Below are 23,168 nucleotides of genomic sequence, written 5' to 3'. Positions count from 1 at the left end.
AATTTGAGCCCCAATAAGAAGTATACAAATATACAGCAGAATTCAAACCAGATAAAAAAACACTAATCTAATTCTCTATGCACTACAGAATCAAAGTATCCACTCAGAAGGAAGAAAAATGCCGTTTATCAAAATGTATGTATTTCAGCTTAGTTGTTTAACTTTACTTATCATATTTAGCTTCCTTTATATATATAGTTCAAGAATATTTAACTGCAATCTGAAAATAATCACCATCATTCCCAGAATCAAGAAGACAGTATTATTATCCCCTTATTTTTGTTAGGAAGGATCTAATCAAGACTGCCAAAAAGTGTTGAAATAACCAAGACCAAGTGATAACATATGAACACTATGGGTGGAAAGAGTTTCAAACTAATACAACATTACTTAAAAAAAAATTTTAAGGCTAATAATGGTATATTATACGAGTATGATTACCATGTAAAAAACTTTCAATCCCTATTTACCTGTTGTTTCCTAAATTTTCAAGGCAACCTTCGATGAATCTCATTCGAATCTGTCTATCTGTAAACCAACATACTAAGGAACAGAGAAGTTTCTCTGCTTCATTTATTAATCCTTCAGAAAGATTAACCTACAAAAAAGAATGTACACACATTAAGTTACTACTTATACTGATCGCATTCTGCTGTAATTATAGTCTTTTGGCATTATTAAATAACTTACTGCATCGTCATCCTGGACTATATCCCACAACAAAGTGTTTCCTTTCTTGCAAACGTTATCCAAATTAATGTCTGTCACAGCATTACTGTTGAACTGATGTTTATGAACTGCAGGTCCTGAGGAGCAAAATATACCACACTATAGAGGAATGCAGCTGACTGAAATTGTAAAATGAATTACAGCATTCATAAAAACAACAAATTCAAAGTGAAGTATAATGATAAATCTCAATAAAAACGATAAAAACAATTACAACAGTTGCTTTATAAGTGAGAGAATAGTATTGTTTAGTTTGATACTACTAAAGTGAAGAGTTTTCATAGCCTCTTCACTATTTCATAGCCTCTGCTCTATTAAGTATTATTATTTAATGTTTTCCTCATGTCAAAAGAACTATATACAAATACCTGAAACCCAAATTAAATATAAAAATGACTGTTGATGGCACAGATGGTAAGGAGTCTGCCTGCAACACAGGAAAGGGTTTGATCCCTGGGTCAGAAAGATCCCCTGGAGAAGGGTATGGGCTACCCACACCAATATTCTCGCCTGGAGAATTCCATGGAAAGAGGAGCTTGACGGCTATAGTCCATGGGTTGCAAAGAGTTAGACACGAATGAGCAACTAACACTAATTAATTAACTATATAGCCATGGGATATAACTCTGTTAAGTGTCTTATATCGAAACACTTTTTTGAACTGTGAAAGTGAAAGTTAAGTCGCACACTTAACGACACTTTGCGACCCCATGGACTGTAGCCTACCCGGCTCCTCCATCCATGGGGTTTTCCAGGCAAGAATACTGAGGTGGGTTGCCATTTCTTTCTCCAGGAAATCATCCCAACCCAGGGACTGAACCCAGTTCTCCCACATTGTGGGCAGACAATTTATTCAAAACATTCAATTAAATTCAAAAATTCTAGTAAATAATTCTCCCTAGCTCTGTTATATTAAGCAAAAATGCTTGTCTTTTTTAGCAGCTTTACATGAAATTTTCCTCTTAAACTGTACATATACATTGATTTCATAAAAATGAGAATTATGCAACCACTACTAGAATAGGGTTTTAGAACACTTTTACCACCTTAAAACATTCCCTCATACCTAATTATATTTAATCCCTGAGCCCATTCCCAAGCCCTAGTCTGTTTTTCTATTCCCACAAATTAACATTTTCTAGAAATTTCATATAAATGAAATTATACAATATGCATGTATAGTCTTATGTCTGACTTTGTTCACTTTGCAGAATGTTTTTAGAGGTTTGTCCACATTGTTAAGTACCTATCAGTAGTGTGGTCCTTTTAAATACAGAACAATATTCCATCATATGAAAATATTATTTTGCTTATATATCTACCAATTAATGAAAATTTGAAGTTTCCAATTTTTGTCTAATATGAATAGTGCTACCATAACATTGATGCAACCAGTCTTTGTACAGACATATGCCTTCTTTTCTTTTGGGTAAATGTTCAGAATTGTGGGGTCATAAGGTAAACACATAAACACATATACGTTTACAATTTGAAGAAACTGTCAAATTGTTTTCCAAAGTGGTTGTACCACCAGTTACTGTTCCTCCAAATTCTTCCCAATACATAGCTATGGTCCTTCTTTTTAATTTTAGCCATTCTCATAGGTATGAAGTAGAATCTGTTTTTTATTTGAATTTCTCTAATGACTAATGATGCTAAGTATCTTTTCATGTGCTTATTAAGCCACCTGTGTACCTACTATGGTGAAATAAATCAACTCCCAATTTTTAATTAGGTTGTCTTACTACTGAGTTGTAAGGTAAAAGTTCTTATATGGTCTGGATACAGCCATAGATACATGATTTGCAAGTATTCTCCCAGCTTGTAGCCTGACTTTTTAAGTTTGTGGGGGTTTTTTTTTTTGGTTTGTCTGTTCTGGTATTTGCATTTTTAAAATTAATTTTATTAAAATACAATTTAAATATATAATCAGATACAGAACACTTCCATCACCCCCAAAAGTTATGTTCTGTCCCTTTACAATCAGTCCCCACCACCAACCACTGAGTAGATGTCAACCATTGCAAATCACTTCAGGAAATTTTAGAAGTGCATATAAATAATACATAGTATGTACTCTTCTGTCTAGCTTTATTCACTTAGAATGCTTTTTACATTCATCTATAGTGTTGAATATATCAGTAGCTGCTTCCTCTTTATTCCACTGTGTGAATATACAACAATTTGTTTATCTACCAGTTAATTCCAGTTGAGGTTCATAAATGAACTAGTTATCATTCATATACAACTCTTTCTGTGGATATATGTTTTCATTTATCTTGGGTAAAATATGTAGAACAGGAATTCCAGGGTCACATGGTAAGTACAAATTTAGCTTTGTAAGAAACTAACAAAACAGTACTCTAAACTGGCTGTACTATTTTATGTTCCTTGACAGCATTGTATGAGAGTGTTGCTTTGCATCTTTAGCATCATTTGATAGTATTAAGTCCTTAATTTTTTACCCAGCCCAAGTGAGTAGAAGTATCTCATTGTGGTTTTCATTTACATTTCCCAGATGACTATCAATATTGAGTATCTTTTCATGTACTTACTGACCATTTCTCTATCTTCAGTTATGTATTAACAAAATTAACTACTTACATCTTTCACCCATTTTTAAATTATTTGTCTTCCTGTGTTGGAAGAATTCTTTATAATAGAAGAAGAATGGCAAAAAATTTAATAAATATGGTATCTAATTCAACTGAGCTCAATCTTAACCCATTCATTTCTCAACAACCACAATAACACAAAAACAAAAGTGTCAGAACAGGGAATTCCCTAGCTGTCCGGTGGTTAGGCCTCTGCACTCTCACTGCTGAGAGCCCAGGTTTGGTCCCTGGACGAGTAACAGATCCCACAGGCTATGAGGCATGCCTCCCACATCCCCCATCCCCCAAAATCCCAAAGTAACCTTATCTAGATTCTATACAAGTAACATCTGAAATCAGAAAGTTGTTTCCAAGATTCACAAACTGCTCTCTTAAGTCTAATCACGGCATTAACAGCATATACCTAATCTATCAGGTTGTACTTAGTTTATCATTTACTAGCATCCCAAAACCTATTTCCTAGGCTAGCAAGTGTTGATGGTGTGTAACCAAGCAAGAGGTTGAATACCGACCTTGACACTGCCAATTCTTTAACTGTTTTCCCTCCTAACTTCTCCTTTTTCTTCCTTCATCTTCCACTATTCTTAAACATCCTCTAATCTCTATTCATTCAAGTTTGGTCGTGTCCTATCACTTTTTTTTAAGATTAATTTTAAAGTGACCAGAACATCATTTTTTGAACATTTTTATCACCCCAGATGAAAGAAACACCTTACCCTTTTATCAGTCACCCCCCCTCTTATGTCCCCCAATTCCCCCTAGCCACAGGGAACCACTAACCACATATCTTAGTTATTTGATATAAATGGAACCATACAATATGAAATTCTGTGTAATCGCCTACTTTTAAGTCCCAAGTTTCCAGAATATAAAATCTAATATAGCCATACATTTTCTCAAATACAAGCTATAATTTTACATGTTATTTTTTTATTTCCTTTTCTTATTAAATATCTCTTGGTGGAACTCTAGCCTTCATACTCATGATGGAGCATCCATAATAATTTCATTTCTTTGTAAAAAAGACTGTAATATGAAGTTATTTGGCAAAAACAATGAAATATAAAAACATTAACTGTTGATCCCTTTTAACAATATGTTATATTCATTTTAAATAAAGGAATACATTTTACTTAATACAGAACCTTACCTTGACTAAGATGTTCATGGTAAATAGATGCTAAATTGGGAAGATGTTGTTGGAGATGAGATGTTAGCTCTGCATGTGAATTAATCTGAACTAGCTCCTCTTCACACCCAGATTCTTCACCATCAAAATCAGCCATATTTTTTTCTGATTTTGCACTGACCTGGGAGCTACTACAACTGACATCATCTGCACTGAGCATATCATCAACCATATGACTGTAACACAAAGAAGAGCAGCACAAAGTTAGCAATTACAATTTAAACACACATTGTGATTCACAAAAAATCTCTCTCAAAACATTTAGCACAAGTTACGACATACTCAAGAATGAAGCTACATTTTGTTTGTTAACACTATGGGATACTGACAGCTTTACAAAATATAAAAGCCCACAAAGTCAGCACTATGTATTAACTTTACAGTATACCCACATATTATCTGGCTGATCAACACTTCACTAAAACAACTTCAAAGGGAATAATTTTAGAGAAAAATCAGTAAAACTTACTGTTAGATAATTATTTTATAAACTCAGATCTTAAAGTGAAACCTCAAATTTTATTTACTTTTGTTCATCCAACTGCAGAATCAAATAACTACCAGGAAACAAAAATTTCAATTTAAAGCTGCAATCCAGATTTGGTTGGTATTAACTGGGGGACTTTCACAAGTGGTTACCACACACAGAGAATATGGAAATGGCTAACATAAAAAATTAAATCATTAGGTCTTTTCAGGTGAGGGTTGTTGTGAACACTAAAAGAGATTTAAAATGTGGCAAACTGAATATGCTACCCACATTGGTTTTATGAACTGTTTTGTCTTCAGTATGTCCTGGGGAGAATCATGAAGTGCATTTCTGTAATGTCAGACCATAAACCAGTGGTTTTGAATCAGAAGGCCAAGGGGGCATCCAGGAATGTCTAGAAACAATTTCTGGTAATCACAATATAGGAGATGTCTCTAGTATACAGGGACACAGCCTAGGGATGCTGCTAAACATCCATGCTACAACGCACTGGACAGCATTCACACTGCTGTAAATCCAAAACACAAAACTACATGGCCCAAACCATCAATACTGTGAAGATGAAGAAACATTATCAGGGCTTCCCTGGTGACTAAGTGGTAAGGATTCTACCTGCCAATGCAGGGGTTATGGGTTCAATCCCTGCTTCAGGAAGATCCCACATTCTATGGAGCAACTAAGCCCACGCACCACAACAATTGAGCCTGTGCTCCAGGCCAGGAGCTGCAACTACTGAGCCCACATGGCACAACTACTGAAGCCAGCACGCCCGAGAGCCTGTGCTCCACGAGAAAGAGAAACCATGCAATGAGAAGCCTGCACACCACAACTAACCCAACTAACCCTAACTTCTCCCTAACCTTAACCCTAACCCTAATTAGGGTGAGGGAGAAAGTCTGCACAGCAACAAAGACCCAGCACAGCCAAAAATAAATATATGAATAAAATAAAAAAGAAAACATTACCATATACTCATATGGGATAAAGATTCAAGAACCAAAAAGCAAAGGAAATAAAGTAGGAATATGTATGCATATGTAATTCTCCCAAACCACCATCTTAAATTCTGAAAGGCCTGGCAAACAGTCAGGTCTAAGAAAAATTCTGATAAACCACTCATCCCTATTTCATCATTAACTCAAATATTACTACTTGTAATGACAATAAGAACAAATAGTAGCTATTATTTATTAAGCTCTGATTATGTGCCAATCACATTAGCCCATGAAATGCTCACAATAAAGCTCATGAGACAGGTATTATTGTTCCTATTGCATACACAAGAAAATGATGTTGAAAGAACAATTGACTACTCTGCCTAATACTGTAACATTACTAAGTGACAGAATCACTATTAAACACAATCGGTGTATTTCACAGATGATCAAAAAGCTTTATGCTGAGGCTTTAACCTTACTGATATCCTAAAAATGGAATGTGCATAAAATTCCCCTTTTCATGATCATACTTTAATGGAAGTTTCCACAAGCAATTTTTTTATTACTTTTAGGCAAGTATAACAAGGAGTTGAAGATCTAAATCTGTACTTCCTATACAACAGTCACTAGCCATCTGTGGCCCCTGCACATGGAAAAAGTGGCTGGGCTAAACAGAATATGTTAGCAGTAGTAAATATACACAGATTATTGAAAATTTAGCATTACAAAAAAAGAATGTTTGTTAATTTTACACTGATGACATGGATATTACTGCTGTAAATAAAATTTACAATTAAAAATCAATCTTTTCTGTTTTATCTTGCTTTTTTATATGTGCCCATTGGAAAGTTAAAAATTAGGACTTTCCTGGCAGTCCAGTGGTTAAGACGCCATGCTTCCACCACAGGGGATCGCAGGTCTGATCCCCGACTGGGAAACTAAGATCCCTCAAGCTGCACAATGCAGCCATAAATCATTAAGGAAAGAAAAATAGAGAAAATTAAAAATTACATATCTGAAACATGCATTTGTAGCTTACATTATATTCCTATTGGACAGCACTGATCTAGAATTTATCACAACTGAATAAATGGAGGCTATAATTAACTCCCTGAAGAAAAGGTAAGCTGTTTTATTTTTAGGTGGACTTACCCATCATGGTGGTGGTGGTGGTGGTGGTGGTGATGATGCTGTGGACCTATAAACTGCCGACAATTAAATAATTCATTCCCAATAGCCTCCCCAAGAAAGTCCCCAGTGCGTGTAATACAAGATTCCTGAGATGCTTGTGCTATATGAGCAGCATTCATTTCCCCCGAAATATCATGTTCCGGGTCTTCAGAGTGTGAACAGGCATCTAGCATTCGTATTCGATTATCTACTGATGGCATTGACTCAGTATTAAAAACCAGGTCCTTTCCTGTTCCATTGTTTGTCCCACTTCTTTCTGATGGGCCTTGGGAATCCCCTAAGCAAATGCCTGCTTGACTTTCTAACTTCCTGTTCCGAAGATCCGTACAACTGCTTTTAGGAGGATTATGACCATGATCATCATCTTCATCTTCTTCTTTCAGGGCTTCAATATCTGCAATGTCTTCTGACTGTAACTCACTGCCAGGGCTCCCTGCTGACTGGCTTGCATGGCTAGAATTCACCTCATTGCTAGATCCATCACTGTGTCCACTGCTGCTACCAGGACCACTACTTCCATCTTCACCACTGTTGGCAGTTTCATCAGAACTTCCCTGCATGGATTCCTACATTTAGAAATGAAGATTTAAATAAATATTTAAGGCAGTAAGAAATGACATTAACACACTATACTTTTTAAAAAGATTGCCACAGTACTGACATATTTCCTTGAACAATATAAAATGGAATTAAAAACTCAAAGAAAACTAAAGAACTTAAATGATACTAATAAGATAGGAGAGGCCTTAACAGGTCTCAAGTTTATATTCCCAGTTCAAAGAATAAACATGGCACAAACCCAAAAAACTCTACAGGGGGAGGCAAAAAGGTTTTTCATACCTCTGTATCTGAAAGTCGCTGTTGCACATGTTTGGTTCTATTAATAAGCTGCTCATCCATTTCAATGTCACTGCCTCCACTTTGATGGGTATCACTGTTATCACTGCTTTGAGGACTGGCTGCAGGTGACCCTATATTAAAACGATGGGGTTTTTTTTTTTACTTCTTACTTGTATTAATATGCATCTATCAGAATGTCATAATCCTTTGATTCTCTGACATACCAAAGCTTCATGCCAAGTAGCCAAAAACATAATCTGGAAATATGTTAACACTTGCCAATTATTTCTAAAGAAAATATACATGATTTCAATTAGAAGTCAAGACACTAATGATTTAAACAAAAAGGGTAAGACCGATAACTAGTACGGATTTACATCTCCTGCACAAAATGAACTTCAGGACTCTGATACACATATATAAAATCAATTAACTCAACCATCAAAATAAAACTACAAGTCATCTTGCCATACATTTCTAAGACTCAACTTACAAGGTGATGGTGCAGCTCTTCTGAGCTCTTCTTCCTCTGAAGGAAAAGGAAAAACAGGACGGAGATACTCTAAGTGACTGAATTTCTTTGGGACATGTATCAGTTGTTCTTATTACATAAACAACAAGATATAGGTAGGGAAACCTGCAATAATATAAGACCCCACCACTTGCCACAGTAGCTGTGGGAGCCTGCACAGAAAAGCCTAAGGAAAGAGTAGTATATGATGTCAGGAGACAAAAAAGAGGGGTAATGTTGGTAAAGTTTTAGAAAACCCTAGAAAGCTATATGTGTAAAAGCACACACAAAACACCTAAAATGACAGAAAAGTGTGAAGCAGAAAACATGAAAAGATAAATGTATCATTATGTTCTATTCTCAAAACTGTATCTAAAACAAAGCATGTTGACTGTTTTCTAACTTAAATTTCTAGAGATTTTATGAAACGGTTTTTTTAAGGGAAGAATATCAATGAAAGAAGATCCAGTAACTACTTAAACTTCATTGCTATTACTTGAACAGTATACCAAAAGCATGAGCTCACTCCAATTTATTAACCTTTTCACAACACCAACAGCTCTCATTTCAAAATTGAGATTAAACTTAAACTAATTTGCAGGAACTACTTCACATTTGAGTTAAAAACTAGGGACAACTCACTTCAAATTACATTATACTTTACGAACCTTTCTTATTTCCGATGGGAAGATTAGTGTTTAATAAAGATGCAAAAGAACTCTGTTTAGATAGCTGGGCCTTAGCTGCTAGCGCATTATTCCATAGTGCTTTGATTAACATCGATGCCAAGTACAATGTCTTAAAAAAAGAGAGAGAAGTTGAAATTAGAGGTTTTAGGAAACATTGTAACAAATTTAATACCCTTTTGCTTAAATGAAATACCAACAGTAATAAACTACAAGTTAAATTATGTGAATAACAAATAAATTTTCACTTAAGAAACTTAACAAAAAAAAAATTTCATTACGGTTTGAATCAATTACCTGTTCAGTATGAACACTTGGCTCAAGAGCTGAGACCAGATTAAGAAGATGTCTAAGTGGTACTGGATCCAAATTCTTGATGAGTGAAGGAAATAAGTCATGTATATATCGACTACAATGTTTCAACTAGAAAATAAAGTAACGACAATAGTCAAATATAATGATACTGCATAAATAAATAAGCTGATAGCAAAATAGTTGTATAAGTTTAAAAGCGAACAAAGTGGCTAGTATGCTAAGATGTTTAATACTAGAAAATATTAATTACTAAATTAACAAATATTAAAGTTACAGTACATAAAATTGTGAAAATAAAATTACACTTTAGCATAACTTCACCCTATCCAAGCAAACCACAAGCACAACTTTTTAACCTCAAGAGAGAGGCCCACAGTAAGTGATTTGTAAATTCCAAGTATAAAAAGAATTCCAATTTAGGAATGTATCACTAATATACAAACAAATAGCAAATTAAAGTGCAGGAAATAAAAAACAAAATAAATTACTATTAGGAGAGAAAACCAAATAAATATTATTTTTTAAGTGTATAGTGGGCCCTTGAACAACACAGGTTTGAACTGTGTGGTTATACAAGGTTGGTTTTTTCCCCCACTAATAATGCTATGTTCCACAGATACAGAACTACAGATACTGTGGAAGGTTGACTGTAAAGTTATACATACACTTTTGACTGTGCAGAGGGCTGACACCTCTAAACCTCATGTTGATCAAAGATCAACTGGATTATTTTTCTTATATTAAGTGGTTATAAAGTATTTCTATAACATGTTCATTATTAAAAGAGAGTACAAAACAGAAGCCCCCTTATAGTCAAAGACTACATAATATAAACTAGGAAAGTCTCCTTTGTTACACTAAACAGAATTAGGTAAATATGAGAGAAAATATAACTTTTAAAAAGATATGACTACTAAATATTACAATGTCAGTAAAATAAGCATGTTATATAGCTACAAGGCTGCTAACTGCTAAATCAAGATATGCCACAAATATGACTAGGCCAGAAATACTCAATTTCAGGACTCCAAAAGTAAAACATATTCTATTTATCTTCAATACACTGAAAGTCTATTAGAAAATGTAGATTCTTCTATTCTTAAACACTGACTTTCATATTTTTCAAGTGTAAATCATGTAACTTTCCTATACTGCATCGTCTTATCAAGGTAAATATGTACAACCTAATGTTGAAACAGAGGTAAAATAAAATAACATTGGAAAAAGTCCTCTATGGTGAGGTGACTTTTAATAAATGACTCTATTTACCTCAATATACTATTTGATTCAACAGTGTTTACTTACACAATTTCAATACTTTAAGACCAAAACATCATTAGATTTTGAGAAGTGAATCATCAGTTATAAGTCTGCCCATTTTACAGATTTTACTAAGAATATTAGTTTTAATATATTAACATTGTAATTAAGACTGTACCAACAGTTTATACTTGCTTTATGTCAACAAGTAACTGTTAGATTTATACCGTTCCTAATTAAAATGTGACTTAAAAACATTCTGTGTAATAAACATGATTTGTAACAACTTAAATGATTAATAAAATGGGATTTTCATAATAGATATGATTTTGATTATTTTTAAATAATAAAGACCCTTAAAAGATAATTACATAATCCTGTAGCTGAGGCAAAAGACACATAAGGCTCTTTACAAGATGCACATTATGAAAACACACCCAAAAAGTGAGGAGAAAATATTAAGATTGACAGCTTTAGTTACTGGTAAAAATAGCAGTGTGGAGCTGGTTCACAGACTCTTCACTAGTTATTGAAAAGAAAAGAGAGGAAAAGGATGTCATGGAAGATGGTAGGGCAGAAAGTGCCAGGAATCCATCTCCGTACCTAAAAAGCAACTGTACTACAGAAAACTCTGATATAACTATTCCGAAACTCTGGAGCTGCCAATCTGAACTCTTACGTTCCCAAAGGAAAACTTGGCTGCCACACTGTTGTTAATGCTGGCCGTTTTCAGCCTTCAGAGTGATAGCGGCTACCCATTTCCCAGTCCTTGACGCTATGGCAAGAAGCTGTGGGGACAGCAATGTGACACTAGTACAGTTTGTTGGCGCCATGGGTGGGCAATAATGATCTTGTGCTCCAAATAATAAATTTCTGTGTTCTGAACTTGGATCACTACATTGGATGGCTGAGGTGTACGTTAACTGGCATTGTTTCAACCCAAATAAGGTGAAGTGTCTACTGGAAGAATTAAAGGAGTCACACCAGGATGTTTTTTTTTTCTTTTTGATGTTCAACAAAGAATGAATGTGTAGAAGAATTTAGAAAGGTATTACACATTGTCAGGGAAAGACACAGGCTCAGAAGAAAACCTGAAAAGGTCATAAAGATTCACGTTAGACTGATCATTAGCCCAAAAACAACCAGCAGAGAACAAACTCTGAAAAATGAAGAGACTCTCTTTTCCAAAGTTACCATATTGTAAAATTCACACTGTTTACAACCAAAAGAAAAAAAAAAAGTAAAGAAACCAACACAAAATATAAAAAGAAACAGGAAAAGATGGCACATTCAAATGAATAAAATAAATCAACACAAAACTACCATCATTCATAGAATGCAAATTCAAAGAAATTACTAGACAAAAGATCCTGAAACATTTTAATGTTAAAAGAGTTAAAGGAAAAGGGTGAAGACAGGAAAATATTGCCTGAACAAAATGAGAATATCATTAAAGACATAAAAAGGAGCCAAAAGAGAAATGCTAAGAAGTAAAATAACTGAAATAAAAAATATACTACAGAACCTCAAAAGCAGATCTGAGCAAGCAGAACAATAAACAAACTTGAAAAAAGGAAAACTGAAATTACTGAGTCTAAAGAATAGAAAAAGAATAAAGAAGAGTGAACAGAGTCTAAGGGACCTGTGGAACACCATCCAGTCTACCAATATAATCGTTGTAGAAATCTCACAGGAAAAAAAAAAAAAAAAACAAACCGTACACAATGTATATTTAAAGACTAATGGCAAAAGCTTCTCAACTTGACACAAGTTGGCAAATTCAAAATTTTCAACAAACTCCTAGTAAGAGCTGAGTTACCCCAAGATATATTATTATAATCAAACTGCTGAAAGCCAAAGACAATAAAATAATCATGAAACCAAGAAAAGGAAATGCTGACATTCCACTGCACAGAAGGAAATTTATTAAATGTAAACTTTAAAAGATCTCATTATCAACAACCTAACTTTACCACTTAGGAACTAGAAAAATAATAAACTAAACCCAAAACTAAAAGAAGGAAAACAACAAAGACTAGGACAAAGATAATAAAACACAGATTAGGAAGACAACTTTTAAAAATAAATAAAACCAGAACTTCCCTGGTGGTCCAGTGGTTAAGAATCTGTCTTCCAATGCAGGGGATACAGGTTCAATCCCTGGTCAGGGAACTAGATCCCGCAGGCTCACGTGCTGAAACTAAGGATCTCACATGCTGCAACTAAGATCCATGCAGCCAAACAAATATATATATATTTTTTTAATTAACAAAACCAAGAGCTGGTTCTTCTAAACAAGTAATAAACTTTTTGCTAAATTAAAAATAATTTTTAAAAATAAAAAGAGGAGAAATGTAAATAGCTAAAATCTGAAAGTGGAATATTACTACCAAATTTAAAGGTTAAAAAAAAAATTGTAAGAAAATACCATTGACACTGTATGCCAAAAAACTGCTTACAAATTACCTAAACTGACTCAAGAAGCAATGAAAAATGTCTCTTTTAACAAGAGAATGGGTCAGTAATCAATCTCCCAAAGTACATTTTAAAATATATGGTTTAACTAGTGAATTCTACCAAACATTTAAAGAAAAATTATCACCAATCCTTCTCAAACACTTCCCCTAAACTGAAGACAATTAACTACTTTACTCATTCTATGAGACTAGCACTAACCCAATACCAAAACTTTCTTAAGAACAGAAAATGACAGAGCAGTATCTCTTTTAATAATACAAAAAGTCCTTCACAAAATACTAGCAAATCAAATACAACCACATAGTAAAAAAATTTTTACCAGGACCAAATGAGATTTACTTCAGGAATACAAGGCTAGTTCAAAAAGAAAATTAATTACTGTAATACAACATATTAATAGAAAGAAGGAAAAAAGCCATATAATCTCAACTGACACAGAAAAGGCATCTGACAAAAATCCAACACCCTCTCATGATAAAAACTCTCAGTACTTTTAAGAAGCTGCTGCTGCTGCTAAGTCATTTCAGTCGTGTCTGACTCTGTGTTAACCCCATAGCCGGCAGCCTACCAGGCTCCTCCATCCCTGGGATTCTTCAGGCAAAAACACTGGAGTGGGTTGCCATTGCCTTCTCCCCATTTTGAGAAGAAAAACTCCTGAACATGATAAAGGTTATTTATAAATTCCACAACTAACATCTCAGCCAGTACGCAATGACTGAAAAAAATTTCCCCTATGATCAGGAACAAGACAATGACGCTCACACACACGATAGCCATTCAACAGTACATAGAAATACTAGCCACAGATATCAGACCACAAAAGTAAATAAATCAATTAAAAAATGAAAATACATTGGAAAGAAGATGTAAAACTACTCATAATGACATGATTCTATATAGAGAAAAGGAAGTTGTGCTAAAAGCAGATTCAAAGTTACACACTACACTGAGTACAAGCTCAACAAGCAAAATTCAGCTATTTCTCTGCAACAGCAATCAATTTTACATATGTAAACTGTGGAAAACTCTTTAAAGAGATGGGAATACCAGACCACCTGACCTGCCTCTTGAGAAACCTGTAGGCAGGTCAGGAAGCAACAGTTATAACTGGACATGGAACAACAGACTGGTTCCAAACAGGGAAAGGAGTACATCAAGGCTGTATATTGTCACCGTGCTTATTTAACTTATATGCAGAGTACATCATGAGAAATGCTGGGCTGGAGGAAGCACAAGCTGGAATCAAATTGCCGGGAGAAGTATCAATAACCTCAGATATGCAAATGATACCACCCTTATGGCAGAAAGTGAAGAATAACTAAACAGCCTCTTGATTAAAGTGAAAGAGGAGAGTGAAAAAGTTGGCTTAAAACTCAACATTCAGAAAACTAAGATCATGGCATCCGGTCCCATCACTTCATGGTAAACAGATGGGGAAGCAATGGAAACAGTAACAAGATTTTATTTTCTTGGGCTCCATAATCACTGAAGATGTTGACTGCAGCCATGAAATTAAAAGACGCTTGCTCCTTTGAAGAAAAGTTATGACCAACCTAGACAGCATATTAAAAAGCAGAGACATTACTTTGCCAACAAAGGTCTGTCTAGTCAAAACTACGTTTTTTCCAGTAGTCATGTATGAATGGAAGAGTTGGACCATAAAGAAAGCTGAGTGCTGAAGAACCGATGCTTTTGAATTGTGAGTCCCGTGGACTGCAAGGAGATCCAACCAATCCATCCTAAAGGAAATCAGTTCTGAATATTCACTGGAAGGACTAATGCTGAAGCTGAAACTCCAACACTTTGGGTACCTGAAGCGAAGAACTGACTCACTGGAAAAGACCCTGATGCTGGGAAAGACTGAAGGCTGGAGGAGAAGGGGATGACAGAGGATGAGATGGTTGGATGGCATCACCGATTCGATGGACATGAGTTTAAGTAAACTCCAGAAGTTGGTGATGGACAAGGAGGCCTGGCGAGCTACAGTCCATGGGGTCACAAAGAGTTGGACACAACTGAATGACTGAACAGAACTGAACTGTTAACATGATGAACCCTAAAAAGCTCTATTTAGTAAAATAAGTAAAAAAAGCTCTATTTAGTAAAATACTGTAAAATAAGTAAAAAAATACTGTATGATTCCACCAAAATGAGGTACCTAGAATAGTCAAATTCATAAAGATATAATGTAGAAGAAAGGAAATCAAAAGTTCCCTGAGAGATGGGAAGAAGGAATGGAGAGTTATTGTTTAATATGCACAGAGTCTTCATTGGAGGTGATGTCAAAGTTTTGTATACAGGTTAAGTGATGGTTAAAAAACATTTTGAGTGTATTTAATGCCACTGAATTGTACATTTACAAATGGCTAAAATGGTAAATTAATGGTTTGTTATGTTGTACATATTTGTACCACAATAAAAAAATTTTAAATAAAATACTTGTTAAAGGCCATCAACCAAAAATTCAAAACAAGTTAAAAAGAAGAAAACCCTCTGGGACTTCCCTGATGGTCCAATGGCTAAAACTTTGCACTCCCCTCAGGGTCCCAGGTTCGATCCCTGGTCAGGGAACTAGATCCCACATGCCACAACTAAGAGTTTGCATGCTGCAACTAAAAAAGATCCCACATGCTGCAGCAAGATCAAAGATTCAAAGTGTCTCAACTAAGACAGTTCAGTCAAATGAATAAATGAAAAAATATTTGAAAAAAAAAAGAAAAACCCTCATGGGATTAATGAACACCTACAAAACAACATGAGAAAAATTCTGCCAACAAAGAATGATGTGATATATAGTAAATATTCTTTTTAATATTAAAAATAAAAGTTGTTCAGAAAACAAAGGACTACTCTTCATATATACTACACAGTTCGTACGGAAAGCTAGAGTGGCTCAGTGTATGATATTCAATCAAACGCTTCAAGTACAGAGATCAGACATCTCAAGTATGTGGAAACCGAGAATAAGATACCCACAAGTTCCTCTTCAGAGATGTTGGAGAAAATAATCCAGAGGATATAACTGCCAGTTGACTTTTGAGCTGAAACTGAGCAAAGAGAGGTACCTCACTTCCTCCCCTGTCATTGGAATATACACTCTGCCTGCCTGCTACTCCTTAAGCGGGAACTATTCCAAGGTTATAGTAATTGTGCCTAAACCCAGTTAAGACCTCACTTATAAACTTGTAAGATTTGGCAGGCGAGTGCCGAGATCTACTCATCTTGCAGCCACTGAAGACAAGCCTCTTAACTTCCCTTGCTTTTAAACCTGCCACCTACCAATCTGGAGTGATCTCCACCTCTTTCGTTCTCCCAAACCACTGTGTATAAAGGCCAGTTTATAAACCAACAAAGTAAAACAAAAGTCTACTCCGTGAAAGCCACAAAAATAAGCCCAAATTAACTCGAATAAAGAAAAAGGAACAAGGAAAACAGGAATGAGGAAAAAGGATTTGTGGTAAATCATATACCTAAACACAAAATTAATATGAAACAACTGGAAATTATGGTTCACTTAAAAGTTGCATAACTTGATTAAATATAAATAACTACAAAGTGGAAAATGAGAAGAGAAAAATGATGAGAATTTCCTCATCTTCCATAAAGGAAACTCATTCATTACTGTATTTTAGAATGAAAAGAAACAAACCCACAAAGAAATGAGAATCAGTAACAGATAAGAGGGGCTTCCCTGGTAGCTCAGTGGTAAAGAATCTGCCTGCCAATGCAAGAGATGAGGGTTCGATCCTGGGGTTGAGAAGATCCCCTGGAGAAGGAAATGGCAACCTGCTCCAATATTCTTGCCTGCAAAATCTCATGGACAGAGGAACCTGGTGGGCTACAGTCCATAGGTTTGCAAAGAGTCGGACACAACTGAGTGAGGATCAAGGTAGAGAGAGAAAGCTACAGCTCAGAATATTTGTGAGTGAGTTGCAGAGGAGATGGGTCTATCTCTGCAATGTAACTGGAAAATTTTGAGTTTATCTGAGCACCAGATTTGATGGACAGCAGGAATGATACATGGACATTAAATCCTGTTTTCCCATTTCCAGAAGTCCATTTAAGAGTTCTAATGGAAAAATATTTCACAACACCTGAAAGTACTAAGATCTCTTACCAGTCGTCTACCTTAAATATGAACAACAAAGGAAATACCCAACAACATAAAAAAAGAATATAGTATAGACAAGAGGTTTGAATATATAGTACAAGAAGGAATCATTATTCATATAAACAGCTCCTAAAATAGGCATAAATGAACAGAATTCAAATCATAAGATGTAACACAATGACAGATATTGCAGTGGCCAGATTATAACTGAAGTACAATCATAACTTCACACGCTGACAGTATGCAGTCTCAAAAAGCAGCAGTTTAAATGTGTATACAAATATACAAGCAGAAGCTAATAACCAATGGAGTATATATCAGTGTTTCTAAAATTAGTCATCACATATTCCCTTTGAGAACCTGATGAGAAGTATGAACTATTGCCCTTCAAAATGTACATACTGCACAACTGAATCAGATGATATTTAAATTCTAAGACCTAAGAAATGTTACTTCTGTCACTGAGACATAAAAATCTATCCCCAAAAAGCTATTAGCTGCATTTTAAGACAAAATTATCATCTCAGTAAGTTACATAAATCTATATAAAAGTTATATAAATCTATATAAAAGTTACATAAATCTATATATAAGTTCTTCAAATATGGAAAGCATTTAATGATAAATTCCAACATAGTAGAAAGATTCTGAAGTTTACCTTTTTATGTCCTATGACTACAAGATTTTATATGAAAGGATATGAATAGAGACGTAGAGAGGTAACTCAAATCAGAATAGTAAGTAAGTTTAAATGGTACAGAAAGTCACTTAAATGTCAAAATGTTTACCATAACTTTATATACAACTTTTTATATTTACTGAAAAATTAGTAAACACATGTAAAATATTTCAAGTTGACATAAACGTGGGCAAAACCTCCCACCTAATCAGGCCACTTCCCCAAAAGCAAACCTATTAAAATTTCTTGTGTGTTTTTCCAAATTTGTTCCAGACACTCACAAGTACAAAGAGTACATATACATGTATGTGCATTCTCTTTTTACCACTATTTTAATACACAGTGGGAGAATACACTGGGTACTTGCTATTTCTCTTAATAAAAGATTTATTACCATATTATTTAATAAAAATATATCTTGGAGGTCATTCCACATGAGCAAAATACATCAAGTTCAGTTCTTCTCATGGCCACCAAACATTCTACTAGATGGCTTTCCCAAAACTCATTTAGTCCCACAGTGACAGACATTCATGGTCTACTAGCGTAGTCAATGGTATATCAAACATTTTCATGTACATGTATTTAGAAGACAAATAACTAGAAAGAGAACTGCTATGTTGTTCTCCTGAAGTTACACCACACTGTGGTCAACAGAGTGTATTGTCAAACATAATGAGAACTACCTAGTAGGTGAAAATGGTAAAATGTTAGCTTAATTTACATTTAATTATAATCAAAGATAAGCATTTTTCAAATATTTATAAAGCACTTTACACTTTTTTTCTATTTCCCATATGTCACCCTTATCTCTTTTCTCCTTGGATTCCAACAGAAGAGTTTTGATACAAATAATGAAAAAAATTAGCAGTCAATCCAATTGTTACTGGGTGAAGTGTGTGTATGTATGCGTATCAAGTGTGCAAAGTGATTTCAAAAACTTACTCCAGAGGGAAGGAAAAAAGACTCAGGCAAGACCCTATGAAAACAACCAACCAACCCTAGACAACCTGTAACCTGATGTCTGTTATAGTTGGTGCTCAAACAGAAGAACTCAAAATGTAAAAATTCCCGATAATTTGAAATCTGTAGTACAGCCAAAAGTTAAGCAGTAACAAATCACAGAAATACTCAAATAAAATGATCTTTCAAATATATTTATTTCATCTCATTAAACTATCCTTTATTATAAATATTTTAAGTTATTTCCGACTATATTACAGATTATGCCAGAATTTTTAAATTTCCTTATTAGGTAAATTCCTTATTAGGTAAATTCAAATTTTTGCCAGGATAAAATGCTAGAAGTCTTAATACATAGTATCAATTAAAACGTGATGAACTTCAGTTTCAATAAACAATGCTTCACTACTCCTAGTTACTTATTCTGTATTACTTAATATATCATTGTTCTCATATTTTGTCTTGCTATGAATAAAAATTAAAAATCAAAAATTTGAAAAAGCTTAAGTATATCAAGTTTATGTATATATGTTGTGATCATTAAGAATATGGATTAAACAAAAATATAATGGATGAAAGCAAGTATAAGGGGAGAAATGGCTATTTTAATAGCAATAATATATAAAATTAAAACCCTTAAGAATGAGCTTAACATATGGTAAAATCTACATACAAGTAACTCTGAAATGCTGAAAGATACAAAATAAAACAAATGGCGTATAACAACTTGGATAAGACACTACTTTATAAAATAATCATTGAAATAAACAATGAAAATAATATTTTTAAAGAGTAGGTCAATACTAAAACTCACATGAAAAAATAAATGAGACACAGATTCTTTAAAAAATATATAAAGGATCAGCTTTGCCAGATATTAAGAAATGTTACACAGACACAAGGTGAAAAAAGAAAATATATGAGTATAAAAGCAGGGACTAACAAATGTTTTCTCAATGCACCAGACAGTAAATATTTTAGGATTACAGGTGATACATTCTCTGTAACAGATACTGTATTCTGCCACTGCAGTGTGGAAGCAGCCACAGACAATATGAAAATGAAGAGGCAAAGCCATGGGGCAAACAAACTATTTACAAGCCCACAGGCTGTAATTTTACCAATCCCTGGTATACAGATCATGACTATATACACAAATAGGTCAGTCTACAAAGTTCAGAAATTGACCCAGTCAAGATTAAACTAGTGTCTCAAATCAGTGAGGAGAAGAATTACTTAACAAATGGAATGGGGACAACACAACCAAAAATTGGGAGGGGAAATATTGGGTATGTATATGATAAATTCCTAATGGATCGAAGATTAAAAAACAAAATTGAAACAAAATGTACAGAAAGTAACTAAAGGTGAATTTTGTTGTAATCTTGAAATGCATTTCAAACCATAACACAAAAGCCACAGGCCACAAAAACTTCAACCACAAGTCTGAAACCACATACTTGAAACTCAACTGCAAAAACCACCTGAATTAAGCAAGGAGACATCAAAGCAGAATGTAGTCATAACTCCTAACAGACAACAAGTCCAATTTCATTGATATATAAAGATCTCCTACAAAAAAAAAGTAAAGCAACTGATAAACGGCAAAGAATATAAACATTCCCAAAAAAGGAAACAAAAAGGGTTCTTAAATACAAGATTTTCAACCTGATTCACACTAAAGAAATCCAAATTTAAAACATCAATGATAACACTTTTCACTCACTAGTTTAGCAAATAAAAAGGAGTTTAAGAATACAACTAATTGAGGAGGGTAAGGATAAGGACTTCCTTTCACTTAAACGTGAAAAGATAAGGAACGATGCTGAAGTTGAAGCTTCAATACTTTGACCATTTGTCGCGAAGAGTCCACTCACTGGAAAAGACCTTGATGCTGCAAAAGATTGAAGACAAAAGGAGAAAAGCATGGCCGAGGATGAGATGATTAGATAGCATCACCAACTCAGTGGACATGCATGTATTTGAGCAAACTCTGGGAGACAGAGGAGAGTGAAGCCTGGCATGCCTCAGTCCATGGGATTGCAAAGAGTCAGACACGACTTAGCAACTTAACAGCGAAAGGTCAAAGTGGCACTATCACACCATGAGCTACCATAAGTAAACCACACATAAACTTTAACATGACAATTCTACTTACAAGTAGGAATTTATCCTACATAATGGTTTTGCACTTGGACGAAATGACTGTAAATAGGTTACCTGTTGTGGCACTCTTTGTAATGGAAAAGATTAGAAAAAGATAGTGCCTATGAACAAGAATTGGTTAAATAAACTATGGTACATGCACATAATGAAACACTATACAGTCCTTAAAAAATTAAGTGCTTTATGTTACTTATGTGGAATAATAATCTCCAGGACAAAATGTTAAGTGAAAAAAAATCAAGTCCATTTAGTATGATACATTTGTGGAAAAGAGAACAAGGAAAGAAAAATGTTTACTGTTTACAATTAGAAATTTATACAGAAAATTTATGATGCACCTGTGAGGTAAGGAACTGCATGCATGAGAGACTGGAAGAAAGGGGAAAATGTATAGCATATCTTTTTTGAAAAGATATCAATTTTTTGAAATTTAAACCATATGGATATGAGCCTATTCAAAAATTAAATTAAAAAAGAAGATAATATAATAGAAAAGAAACATAAGAATACAATGTTAAGGACAGAAACACTGATTGTATAAATGGTAATAATAGGAAAATGTCTCTTAATAAACCAAGAACCTATAACTGACTAGCTCTCACTTCCTTTAATTATACCACTTGTATAGTAAGATAAGACACGGATTCACAGATTTGATCCCCAATTTTTCCCATGCTTTGGTTTCTTTAGCTACAAAATGATAACAGAATTCAACTTATAAGGGAATAAGCACTTAGAACATATAATAAGGAAGTGTTTAATAAATGTAAGCTGTTGATATTACCTGTGCAGCAGCCCAAATGCAGTCAATATGCTGAGTACTCAGTCGCCCTTCAGCTGCCAAAAAATTCAAAATCACTTGGCACTGTTTGATAATCTGGGAAAGAAAACCTTATTATAGTTAATTTTTAAAAACCTTCTCTCTTAATAGAGCAGATAAGTCATATAAAAGTCCACAAACCTCAATATGTAAATTTGGTCCAAATATATGCTCTACCACATTGTTGCTTATAAGCCAGTCTGCAAGTTCTTTTGCAATGGACCTAAAGTCAAATAAAAAAAAAAGTTTATACATTTCAAAAACTATTGGTATCATTCTGTCCCATGTCTAAAAGCAAACTCAGGTGAAAACCCAAAACTGCTCACATACAAATTATAAGTGTTAGTGTGTTAGTCGCTCAGTCATGCCCAACTCTTTGCGACCCCATGGACTGCAGCTCACCAGGCTCCTGGGTCCATAAGATTTTCCAGGCAAAGATACTGGAGTATAAAGAAGTGACTATATACAATTAACTGTTAATAGTACTACAAAGAGTAACTGAAACAGAAGTCAAGAAATGATATTACTACCTAAATTTATGAACAAACAAAAAAAAATTCTGAGAAGTTAGGCTAACTAATACCAGGTATATAGTGGAGAATACCAAGGGTAACACCCAGAAAGCAATGCATTTTCTGACTCAAAGATCATGCCTTCCCATTATTTCCACAGTAGGCACTGAAGCATTCAGGGAAGGTTTTCCCGTAGGTCTGCTATAGCTGGGCTTCCCTGGTGGCTCAGTGATAAAGAATCTGCCCGCCAATGCAGGAGATGCTGATTCAATCCCTGGGTTTGGAAGATTCCCCTGGAGAAGGAAATGGCAATCCACTCCATTATTCTTGCCTGGGAAATCCCATGGACAGAGAAGCCTGGTGGGCTACACAGTCCAGGGAGTCACAAAAAGTCAGACACGTATGAGTGATCAAGCATGAGCCACTGTGAGTAGATATCATAAAAGTAGGTTACCAAGGGGGCGGGGGGGGGGGGCGGGGGAAGAAGACTATCCAAGCCAAACTGTAACTCCCCCTGCCTGATACTCAAAAAGGTTCTGCTAAAGAGTCAGGTATCAACTGACTGTTCAGAACACTTGGCTACACTTATCATGAACAATTCACCCTTCATTTCAAAATGTGAGCTTTTTATTTCTAAACAGGTTTAGATTTTCCTTCATTTTTGGAAAAGAGCTA

The 23,168-nt window shown here is 34.6% G+C and overlaps 1 protein-coding gene across 5 annotated transcripts in view; it reads right to left on the bottom strand.

The window, feature by feature from the left end:
* Positions 1-23,168, bottom strand: part of USP34 (ubiquitin specific peptidase 34) — a 224,651-nt gene that overhangs the window by 117,814 nt on the left and 83,669 nt on the right. For 4 of the 5 annotated variants that reach the window (XR_006343487.1, XM_043917700.1, XM_043917703.1 and 1 more), the window contains exons 9-18: positions 22,123-22,204; positions 21,946-22,038; positions 9,487-9,612; positions 9,172-9,301; positions 8,486-8,521; positions 7,993-8,123; positions 7,114-7,718; positions 4,495-4,709; positions 691-806; positions 471-598 (exon numbers count right to left, since the gene is read on the bottom strand). Coding sequence is in view for 4 of the 5 variants with exons in the window: in XM_043917700.1 (XP_043773635.1) it covers positions 471-598; positions 691-806; positions 4,495-4,709; positions 7,114-7,718; positions 7,993-8,123; positions 8,486-8,521; positions 9,172-9,301; positions 9,487-9,612; positions 21,946-22,038; positions 22,123-22,204 (1,662 nt within the window). In the remaining variant the exon portion in view is untranslated. The remainder of the gene's footprint in view (positions 1-470; positions 599-690; positions 807-4,494; positions 4,710-7,113; positions 7,719-7,992; positions 8,124-8,485; positions 8,522-9,171; positions 9,302-9,486; positions 9,613-21,945; positions 22,039-22,122; positions 22,205-23,168) is intronic. The other variant, XM_043917701.1, reaches the window with a different exon arrangement.

This window comes from Cervus elaphus, chromosome 11, assembly GCF_910594005.1.
Source record: "Cervus elaphus chromosome 11, mCerEla1.1, whole genome shotgun sequence".
Taxonomy (NCBI): domain Eukaryota; kingdom Metazoa; phylum Chordata; class Mammalia; order Artiodactyla; family Cervidae; genus Cervus; species Cervus elaphus.
This window is presented reverse-complemented; position numbering and strand designations above follow the sequence as displayed.